Raw genomic sequence first — 11083 nt, 5'->3', positions numbered from 1 at the left:
CGGGAGAAGAGGAGAGAGATGGAGTTGGTAACAACCACTGGGGTTGGAGAGAGGGCTTTCCTTGCCCAGAAACAGAGGAGAAAATAGGCAACTCTTAACGAGTATATGCAGCGTGTATGTGTGTGACTGTGTGAGTGATATAATCAAGGACTACAGAGATGTAGTGAGAAGGCTGAGTGTAGAGAACTGACCTTGACACCTGAGGCTGAGTGTAGAGAACTGACCTTGACACCTGAGGCGAGTGGGCCTATGATGGAACCAGCAGTGTCAGATACGGGAGTTGAACTGAGGTGCATCTGCCTCCAAAGCTCATGCTCTTAATCACTATAATATTAATGCCTGGCATGGAGGAGGTGCTCAATGAACATTCGTTTAATGAAGGAATTCACACAGCTGCCTCTTGGTGGAAAGTTTTCTCTCTCCATCTCTACCTGGGCCCATTCTTCAAGCCCCAGCTCAAATGAAGATTTGCACTCAACCAAAGTACCCTGTTCTCATTGTTATGGGGGAAACAGGAGGAGTAGTGCTGGGATGAGGACATATGGGCAACTAGGGTGGGCCAGCTAGGTGGAGCCAGAGGAAGGACTCAGTTTTGCAAAGATTCCCCCCACCCCAAGTCTGTGCACTGGATCTGATGTTGCTACAGTGAATGGATACATCCATGACAACAAAGCAACTCACACTGTACTCTGATTAGTCAGAACAGTGACTTCCAATCACTTAGCAACTATGTCGGGGGAAGAGGATTGGAAGCCATTTCAGGGCAAGGGACTGGGAGGAAAATGAGACAAAATGGCTGCCACTGACCAATGGCACATGCTCAGTAAGGGGGAGGAGAGAGGGAAGTAAGAGGAGCTCATTGAGTTAAGAATTACTGCCCCAAGGGTTTTAGGGTCTTTAAGCCACTGGGGATTTAGGGATTTGTAATTCTATGCTACATAATACCCTAAAACCAAAGATATTGGGATTCCAAAGATTTTAAACTCCTACTACCTATGGTACAAGGACTTGAGCAATTTTTGAGCTATGAAATGCTCAAATGAAATGAAATGCTGGGAGCCTAGGACCCAAACAAGGATTTTAATCAGAACACTGGACATGTTAAAAATACTAATCCCTCTTCAACTTCAAATCAACCTTGGTTTAACTCTTGGGATAGTGGTTTCAAATAGTCTTTCACACCATCTAGAGACCTCTGATGGTACCTCACAAAAAGGGGGTGAAGAGAGTTCGTTTACATAGAGAGGACACCAAAGTAGGAATTCTGTGTCTTCCATTGTAATTCCCAGGGCAGCTCCTGAATCTTTATCTGGCTTGTATGTTGGCCCTCTGCATTCAATTCAAAAGAAGGGTGTTCCTGCTGAAGCTCAGAAAATAAGTTGAAGCCACATTTGGTCTGTTTCCTTTTGTTTGTTTGCTTAATGGGGGACAAACGATACATCCTGAGATTGGTAAACCATCAAATGGTGCCAGGGAGATCAGGTGGAGATGACTGATAAATCAATCTTTAGTTGAATAAATCCAGTCATTAGCTGACTCTAGCCTACTAGCTGATTTCTATCATAAAATTAATAATAACCACTGCTACAACTATGATTACTATGAATACCACTACTTATTGTGTGCTTTTACTATGTGCCAGGAGTTGTGCTAAGTACTTTACATATATTATCTCACTGAATCCTTACAACAACCCTGAGAGGAAGTACCATGACTTTTCCCATTTTACAGATGAGGAGACTGGGGTTCAGAGTGGATAAGTAGCCCAAGGTTATACAGCTAGAAGATTGGTAAATTCCACTTTACCTACAAGCAGAAACAGAGTGGACTAAAAGGATTAAAGTGATCAAAGGTCAACTGCCTGGCAGGCTTAATTAAGGAACGAAGTTAAATTTTGACCAATAGATGGCACCAGTGTGTGTTTGGTGGGCTGCCCAAGGCTGTGTCCAATTAAGGGAAGTCCCAGGGAGAGCTCAGAACTGGAGCAACCTGTCTTAAGTTGAGAGAGGACAGAAAGAAAGATGGGCAGTGTTCTGCTCCTGAATCAGATAATGCTACCCTGTCCTGTCTGTAGCTCAGCAAAGACATGGGAAGCCAGCAAGTGAGGGGATGGAGGTGGTTCTACTAAGAACTGTTTTAAAAAGATCTGCAAATCTTTTTCCTTCAGCATTTCCTGGGCACCTCTCTTGTGCCAGACAGTGTGCTGTGCAAAAAAGTCACGTGGTGATATCAAACATGGCCCCATCTTACTGCAAAGGAGCAGAGGTAGATGCTATGGTAGAAGGCTGAGCTACTGAATGATGGGGGCACCCAGCCTGGGCTTGGGAGTCTGGGGAGACTTCTCACAGGAGAGGTGTCTGAGCTAGTCTTGTTGGATGCATGGGAGCTTATCAGACAAAAGTGAAAAAGCATTCCAGACAGCATTAAAGCCACAGAGGAATTAGAATCCATGATACATTCAAAGACAGGAAGCATGAGCTTCAAGTGTTGAGAGACAAGTCTAAAGAGACAAGCAGGAACCAGGCAATTGAACAGCCTAGAATATCAAGTTGAGGGCTTGATTTGTGAGTGTCTGAGTAGAAAAGCTATAGATTCCCAGAAAGATCTGTGACTTAAAAAACAAAGCCCAACTATTGCTGAGGCAATGAAAAGCTGTGGTAGGGCTTTGAGCAAGGGGCACAGCATGGTCTGATCTAGTGGCCTGTAGGCTTCCCAGGGGAACTAGAGGTAAAGAATCCTCCAGCCAATGCAGGAGATGTAGAGACAAGGGTTTGATCCCTGGGTTGAGGAAGATCCCTTAGAGAAGGGCATGGTAACCTACTCCACTATTCTTGCCTGGAGAATCCCATGAACAGAGAAGCCTGGTGGGCTACAGTCCATAGGGTCCCACAGAATCAGACACAACTGAAGCAACTTAGCACACACGCACACACATGGAGGATGAATTGCAGTGGGACATGCTGGAGGCAAGAAAATGACTCAAAGGCTGTTCGGGACAGGGGTGGGTCTGAGGAGCTGAGCTATGGCAGATACAAAGGGACTTGAGAAGGTAACATTGTTAGGACTTGGTCGCCTCTCAAGGCCCCTCCCCACGGGCACAGGCTCATCATCAAGGCTCAGCTGATGCTGCATCTCTCACCTTCCCCCACCTGCAGCTCTGCTTCTGACTTTTAAGCTGCCCTCTGAGGTCCTTTTTTTTTCCCCTTTCCAAGCTGTCTTTAAGGTTTAATCAAATCTGATTGCACAAGTTGACCAAGAAGGCCTGGCCCCATGTTGGGCCTCCCGTGTACATCCCTGTGAAGAAAGATCTGTCAATTGACCTCCGGTAGAGCAATGGATTGGCCTTGAGCTGGTTTCTGACCCTCTGCCCATGACTTCAAAACATGGGCAGAGTTCAGTTAAGAAATCAGTCCAGTTCCAGGAAAAAAGGTAAACATCATCTAGTTTATTTTTCTCCTGATTCGTCTCATGCCAAAATACAGACCCCAGTAGATAACAACCAAAAGGGAAGAGGTCCCCAAAGTAGACTGATGTTTTAGATGTCCCCTTTCCTTCCTGCAAGGTCCGTCAGAAAGGCACCCCAACTGGTGTTGGTGTTGCATCCGTGGAGGTGAAGCCAGAAGTCAGGCTTACCACAGGAAGACAGGACTTCATGGCCACCTGAATGGTTGGGGAATCAGAGCCCTGAAGAGGACAGTTCTCTGCATAGGCATGCTGCATCCTCATCTGTTCCCTGGGGGGTTCAGAAAGCAAGTTTTCCTTCCCCTAGAGTTCCTAGGACCCTCTTGTTGGCAACACAACAGCAACCCAATAAGATGCCAGAGGGCTGGGCTCACAGATCTGTTGGGTGTAGCCAGGGTGAGCTGGTAACTTGAGGACCCAACTTTCAATCCAGAGAACTGTTCCTGGGAATTACTGGATAATCAATGCCCTGAAACGTTGCCAGGCATAATGAACCCCATCAGACTAACTGGTTCAATTGGGACAGGTCAGGGGCAGGGAGGGAGAATGAGCTGTGGCCCTGTGTGGTGCTGACCCTGGTACCTTCACACACCCTTCTGGCCCCTTTCCATCTGCTTCTTCTTTCTCCTCCTCTTCTCTTTCCTCCACTTCCTCCTCCTCCTCACTGGTTGAGTCCTCATAGAGGTTGATGGTTGCCTGGACAGGGAAGTTCTTCAGTAAAATCTCCCCATCACTGTACAGGTAGTCAAAGGAGCAGGATTTAGGCCAGAAGAGTCTGTGGACAGAGAAGAAATATGTCCCCAACTTGGATAGGCTGCCATGTGCAGAGGGGTCAGTAGGACCAAGAAGGAAGCCAGCCCCTAAACTCCTTCTAGTTGCAGTAATGGGGTGAGATGGAAAAAGAAGAAAGGGAGCTTTGTAACAGAACCTTCTGGAGTGTTACAAAATGGCTCCATGCAGGAAGGTCATGTCTGGTGGGCCTATAGCTGTGAAGAGACCCAAGCCTGGCATATATCAATCCTGCAACTGATCCCACTCCCTACTCCCCACCCCAGAAGGCCTGCAGCCAAGAATTTTCTAGCCCCGTGTCCTCCATCTCCTACTAAGGCTTTCTTCACTGATCTCTCCACAGAGGCTCATTCTTAGGGGTCACTGACAGTGACTCCAGAAAAGGCAACCTTGGCCAAGTCCCTTAACCTCTCTGAGCTTCCATTTCCTGGTCTGTAAAAGAGTGATCATAGCAGTACCTCCATCCTCCTGCCTCATAGTGCTGTTGTGAGGATTTAAAAGGCTAATCGATCTACATCAGGCTCTGCGCCTGGTGCCAGAAGCTTACCTGACCGGGTGATGGAACTCAAAGTCAACCTTCGTGACCTTGGCACCTGTTGTCCTACCGGGGGCCTGTCAAAAGCAAAACGCATGTGGCTCAAAGTGCATGGTCAGATAACTGCCTCTTCTGTATCAGGGGTCAGCAACCTGTAGGTAAGATGATCTAGAAAAGACCTTAGACATCTCTGGGGCTCAGTACCCCGCCCCATAAGGGGATCTGTCCTGGTTCTAGTTGAACAACAAGTGGACAGAGTCTGGGGGGTTATTTGCTTTCCTGTCCTTGTTCTAACACCTGTTTGGAGATGGTCCAGGGGGACAGAGTTCTACTGGAGCAGCAAAGATGCGGGGGTTGGGGGGTGGGAAAGAATGCCGCCGTTGGGTGCCAGGAGACCATGATTCTAGCATTAGCCCCACTTCACATGCACCGTGGAGCCTGCCTGTCTCCACTCACCAAGGAGCTGCCACCGAGTTCAGGCGGTGCGCGCGTATCCTGCCCATGTCCCTCTCACGCTCTGGGGCTCAGCTTTCTGCACAGCTAAATTGCCCCAGAGGCCTCGGCTCCCTGCCTTCCTCCTAGAACTGTTGTGGGACTCAAAAGTGGGCAAGGCTGGGAAAGTGCTTTTCCGGGTCTACAGCCTGAGTCAAAGGTCAGAGGTTGGGGTCCCCTCTGGGAAGGGACCAGGTCTGAGTGCCTGCACGTGGTCATGTGTGTGTGTGAACACGTGGGACAGGGGCTCCGACTCACCAAATCCACACGTTTCCTCACCTGCCTGGGGAGGTCATTTGTAGAGGTCAGCCAGGGCCTCCAAAGACAAGCTCCTCTAGGACAAAGAGGAGAGATTAGTTGGTGGAGGAGAAAGAGTCTGGCCTCCCTGAGATAAGAAAAGAAGCCCTCCAAAAACTTGACTCGGATTCCATCTCCTGCACGAAGACTTTCCTAAGGACCCTGAGTCTAGGTCAAGACAGATGGCACTCCTCTGCTTCAACAATATTATCACATCTGTTGCATGATTATCTGTTTAGTTACCTTAGAGCTTCTTAAGGGCAGATTTATGTTCAATGGTATCTGAATCCCCAACACCTAAGCATAATGCCTGGTACACAGTAGGTGTTTTGGTCAATGTTTAGTGAATGGTTAAACGTTTGGAGGAATGAATGAGGGTTGGGTAGAAACTATCTTGCCCCCTACCTCCTGCCCCCAAAAGTAGAGCTCACAGTTCTGCCCTCTTCCTGGGATGGGGAAAGAGGCCAAATATGTTTCTGAGTCCACTGCTTCCTCACTAGACTTCAAAAGGTAATGAAAAAAGCAAATGGAAAGCTTATGGTGTGGTCAGGAAAGAGACAGTCCCTTGGTCATTAGCCTCTTGGCACTTTGAACCTCGTTCCCTGCTCTTCAGCCTAGGTCCTATCCAATCCAGATTTCCTGGTAGTCTCCCCTTTACCCCTCAGTGGACTGAGCAACTTGGCACACGAGGGCCTGGCTGCTCAGTTTTCAGCTTTGGCAATGCCCACTGTCCCCAAGTCTCCTCCTGTCAATCAGAGGGATTAGTGAGGTGAAGAGCCAGCTGAGATATTAGAGTCTGAGTTGTGGAGGGAGCACAGAGAACAGGGGGGCCCTGGACTTCTTATTTCCTTAGTTGTCCCAGGAACCCCACTAAGCTTGAGTTCAAATGACCAAAGGCCAAGTTCCACTTACCGTTCATGTTTATTTACTTCTTGTCCAGAGGAGAGAAGGGGCGATGGGTTTCCCAGGTAGGGCAGTGCCAGGGAGTCCTGTGCTAGGGCTGGAGTTGAGGCCAGGGCCAGAGCAGGGGTGGCAGCAGCGGGGGCAGGAGGGTCCATCCTTAGGGTGTAAAGGCCAGGCAGGCTGTGGGGGCTGCGATTCCTCTGAGTGTCCCGCACTTTTCTGGCTTTTCCTGGGAGACAAACTTTTTATAAGGTCTGCCTGGACTCATAAATTATTCAGGGACATGCCAGGATGAGATACCTGGGGAGCAGTGTGTGTGTGTGTGTGTGTGTGTGAAGATTTAGGAAAAGGGGCTTGGGGAGGGATACCCGTGTTCCTGGGTGTGAAATTTCTCCCAGTTGAATAAACAGAGTCAATAGGCAGGGGGGAGGGCGGTTCTTTACCTCCAAGTCAGAAAGGAAAACACAAAAGGGGCAAATCGAACACCATTTGTGCGAATTCCCCAGGTGGTAGCAAGGCCTGAGGGAAGGGAACAAGGGAAGTGCCTTAGAAACCACAGAAAGTTGTCAGGTGCTGGGGAGGGAGACCAATAGCAAAGTTGGTTTCCATTGAGAAGGGACAACTGAGGCAAGTGAGACTCACTTTATTTCGGTTCAAACCCCAAATAGATTGGCCAGGTGGACCGGATATGGGGTGACCACTATGACGCATACCTCCCGGGTTAGAGAGAAATGGAGCATCTGGGTGGGGCTGGTCTGGCTGCCTGTGGGTTGGACCTCAAGTCTTCTTTCCACGCCCTCCCCTTTACTGGGCAGTACATTTGCAGAAGTGCCTGACTGAATCCCCTCTCCAGCCTCAGCCATCTGTGGTTTGAGAAGGGAGCGCAGGCAGCATTTGCAGGGGTTTCCAGGTCAGATTGCTGATCTCAAAGCTCAGCTTCCAGTCCGGGCGCCAGGGTGCTGGGGGAGGTCTGCTGAAAGACCATCTCTGACCCCGGTGCCTGGGTTCCTGGCGCCTTGGTTCCCTCTAGTGTGAGAGGAGGATGCAAGCCCAGTGGTTCCAAAGGGCCCTGTCAGGCTGAACACTGTGACGGGCGCTGGGTAAATGGGTACTGACCCCGGGCAAGCCCAGCACCTGGGTCACAATCCTCTCGCCTGAGCCAGTCTTCTGGGCCTTTGCCAAACAGTTTGCAGTTACAACTACTGGCAGGTTCCTTATGCTTCAGAGGTTTGAAAATATGACTACTGACCTCAGTGTCGAGCACCAGAGCGGGTTTATTTAGCTTCTTGGATATTCATCACAGCCAGGTGTGTAATCGTCAAAAATTAGAAACCACCTCAATGTCCAATGATAGGAAACAAGTTAGATTATTTAGGGTAAATCCTTACCACCAAATACTAAGCAGGCACTCATAATCATGTTCTAGGAAGTATAATTATCAACACAGAAAGTTTAGAAAAAGAGATGCTAAAAGTGTGAATAATTTGATCCCAGTGCTGTTTTTTCCTCTGTTCACATAACCCCCATTTCCAATTTCAACCCCACTGTGTTCTTTGTAGCAAAGGAAAACTGGAAACAAGCCAAATGTCTTACTTTAGAAAGCCAGTTAAATAAATCATTGAACAGTTACACAGGTTCATATTAAAACTGGCATGGTAGAAGATTGGGGAAAGGTTAATATATTGAAGAGTGAAAAAAAGAAGCCTGTACCACAAAACTTGGAGGATGATCCTGTTTTTGGTAAGAAAAAAAAGAAGTGTGGAATATACAGTATGCAGGGGGGAAAAAAGGACTCTGGTTAGAATAAAGGAGAAAGTTACAATGGTTTCTGGGAATAAGATTATGGTAGCCTTTTACTTCCTTCTGTAGGCTTTTCTGAGTTTTCCTGAAAGTTCCACAAGCCCTGATACTGTTTGGGTAATAAAAAGTAAAGACACAAAATTAAAAAGAAAGAAAGAAATGTTTATCCACAGAGGAGAGAAAACTGCTGGGGAAATGACGGTCATTTTCAAATGTCTGAGGATTTGACTGAAATGAGATTACACTTGTTCTGTGTGACTTCAAAGGGCAGGACTGAGGCCCTCGGGTAGAAGCTACAGGGAGATACATTTTGGCTCAGTCAAAGGAAAACTTTGTAACAGCCCAGCCACCACCTAACCCAGAGACCTGGCACTGTACCGGTTCTCCATAAACAGAGCTTTATTATATGTGGTGAAACAAGTGGAGTCTTGGACTGGGCTAAGCCCTCTGTCCCTGAATTGTGTAAGTGCGGGCTGGATCCCGGATCCTGGATGTTGGAGTGGAAAATCTAGAGGGAGGGGGGAGTGGGGGATGGCGAGCAGAGCTGATGGAAGCCTGAGTTTCTATCAGTCTCTGAGGGTTCTTGCTAAATTTACCTCCAGGAGATGCAACTGTGCATGTATTGTGCCACTGGCTCAAAGGAGGGGCGAGGCTGAGAGGGAGCCAGGATGAAGAGACTGGGCAGGAAGGAGATGGCATGTGAAGGAGGAAGAAGCAGACCTATTGTCAAACCTGGGGATCTTTTTAACTTCTAGGTGCTCTGAAAATGGTCAGGAGCAGGGAAAGAGAGAAGAGGTAGATATTCCTCCAGAGCCCAGGGCTCATGCCAAACCATCTTGAACTTGTGTTCATTCAGCCACAATCTTTCACAATCAGGGCCATCCAGCTCCTTCACTCCCCTGAGCTGCAGGCCTGAGGGTTCCCCTCATGCCAGCTCCTGGCATCTTCTCCTAGAGCTCAGGTGGCATTCAGGCCCGTGTCTGTGGATCTTTCTTCTCCAGTTGCACAGCTGCTTTGTCTCACTACCTCCCTAAGAATTGCCTCAGCCTCATTTAGCTTGTGGGAGATAAAGCCACTGGCCCCCTCTTGGGGACTTCTCCTCAGTCTGAAGGATTTAAGACCTGCAAGGGTTGCTAGGTAAGAATGGGAACCTGGCTGTTCTCCTTTGCCCTCAGCACATAAAAGGAGTGAGGTGGCCAGCAAGGTGGCAAGAAAGGTCTGGAACAATCAAAATGAAGAACTTCCTGTCATGGCAGTTATGATCCTACCTCCCTTACCCCTAACAGCCTTATGGTGCCTCTGGGTTTTGTCAGTGATTGCTTTGCCAGAACATTCAGAGATGGCTTGGTGCCTCCTCTGGGCCAGACACTTCTGGACCTTGCCAGGCAAGAGAATGAACTATAAAGAGGAACAGACTCTGCCTCACGGTGCTGACAGCTAGAGAGGGAGAAAAGACCTGGACGGGATAGGCTCAATCAATGTCAGTGGGGCCTGGTTCCCCCTACCACCCTGGAGCATGTTCCCTTTTCCACTCCTCAGCTCTCCCCAGCTCGAGCGTCCCCATTCCTTGGGCCACATTCCAAAGTTGCTTCAACTCCTACCACGTTCCTGCCCCTCCCCTCTCCCCACAGAACAACCTCTCCTCCCACTTCCCTGAGAAAACACAGGCTTTGAAGCGTGAATTACCTCAGTGCCCTGCCCCACTCCCCCCAAACTGGCCTGCCTCTCCAACTTCCTTCCCCTCCAGCCCTCCCTTCTCAGGGAACAAGGTGCCCCTCTCGTTAAAGGCTAATCTGTTCACCCCGGCCTTGGCCTTATCCACCCTCCTTCTCTAGGGCCTTCCTCTGGGCATTATGACCCTTCTCTTCAGGAAACTTTGGCTTCTTTATACCAGCTCTTTCCCTCCTGATTATAAAGTACCTGTCTCTGTTATCCCCCAGAATTAAGTCCCTCCTTTCCTAAATGTATTCTCTTGCTCCCCTAACTCTAAATATCTCTTCCCCTCCTTCCTTTTCTCTCTTTTATTTCCTTTACCCTCAAATTCGTTGAACGTAGAGTCTATACTTTTCTCAGCTTCCCATTCATACTTCGACTTACTGCAATTTGGCTTCAGCCCTATCCTCCTTGTGAAAGGGCACTACCAAAGGTCACCAATGACCACCTAAGTGCCAAGTTCAATGATCTCTTTGAACTCTGGGTGGCCAAAGGCACTCTTGGCCAAGTCCTCATTTCTGAGGCTCTCCTTTCTTTCTTGGTCATTATCTGCTGGTTTTCCCTCCTATTTCTGGAACTACCCCCTGTGTATCTTTTGCTGACTTTTCTTCTGCTCAGCCCTCAAATATGTGGCTGTCATTACAATCCACAAACAAAGCTGATACACAGTAATGTTTTCAACGGGTCATGGCAAAATGGAAAAAACATCAAAAGTAGAGTTTTTCAATAATTTCAATGTATCTAATTATAAACGACTGTCCTTTATTCTGACATTCTGCCTTTTTAAAACTTTTTGGTGGCAAAATATTCTCTTTCCTGAAATGATGGCAATGGCAGATATTAATTTATTTCTTTAATGTCCCTATTTGTCAAGATAGAAATGTCCAGTCCCATTAATGTGTTATTCAATGAATGAAAAATTGAGACATATTTCCAGCCTGAAATGTTCCTGATAGGTGTCTCAAACCTGTTCCAAAACTGAACTGATTTTGTTTCCACCAACCTCCTCTGTACCTGCCTCGATAACCAGTTTCATATTGGCCCAGTCACTCAAGCTAAAAGCCTCAGCCGCCAAGTCCTATTGATTTTGGG

The 11083-nt window shown here is 48.0% G+C and overlaps 1 protein-coding gene across 4 annotated transcripts; it reads right to left on the bottom strand.

The window, feature by feature from the left end:
• Positions 1-3439: 3439 nt before the first annotated feature.
• RIPPLY1 (ripply transcriptional repressor 1) lies at positions 3440-8196 on the bottom strand. 4 transcript variants are annotated; one of them, XM_044936564.1, is made up of 5 exons: positions 6488-8196; positions 5558-5612; positions 4799-4863; positions 4045-4237; positions 3440-3660 (listed from the first exon to the last, which is right to left on the bottom strand). In XM_044936564.1, exons 1-5 carry the CDS (start codon positions 6631-6633, stop codon positions 3568-3570), a joined length of 552 nt encoding a protein of 183 aa, XP_044792499.1. In that variant the 5' UTR covers positions 6634-8196; the 3' UTR covers positions 3440-3567. The 4 variants fall into 4 exon arrangements, with proteins under 4 accessions (XP_044792499.1, XP_025132232.2, XP_044792501.1 ...); XM_025276447.2 differs by having other exon boundaries at positions 3440-3733; positions 4055-4237; XM_044936566.1 differs by having other exon boundaries at positions 3528-3660; positions 4055-4237.
• Positions 8197-11083: the final 2887 nt, after the last annotated feature.

This window comes from Bubalus bubalis, chromosome X (genome assembly GCF_019923935.1).
Source record: "Bubalus bubalis isolate 160015118507 breed Murrah chromosome X, NDDB_SH_1, whole genome shotgun sequence".
NCBI classification, from domain to species: Eukaryota; Metazoa; Chordata; class Mammalia; order Artiodactyla; family Bovidae; genus Bubalus; species Bubalus bubalis.
This window is presented reverse-complemented; position numbering and strand designations above follow the sequence as displayed.

Bases quoted from the DNA above. Each gene is read 5' to 3' on its own strand.
- RIPPLY1 (XM_025276447.2), bottom strand. From the start codon at position 6,633: ATGGACCCTCCTGCCCCCGCTGCTGCCACCCCTGCTCTGGCCCTGGCC. The intron at 5,613-6,487 runs GTAAGTGGAACT...TCTTTGTCCTAG, and splicing joins GAAGTAAATAAACATGAACG to AGGAGCTTGTCTTTGGAGGC. The intron at 4,238-4,798 runs GTAAGCTTCTGG...CTCTGTCCACAG, and splicing joins GAGTTCCATCACCCGGTCAG to ACTCTTCTGGCCTAAATCCT.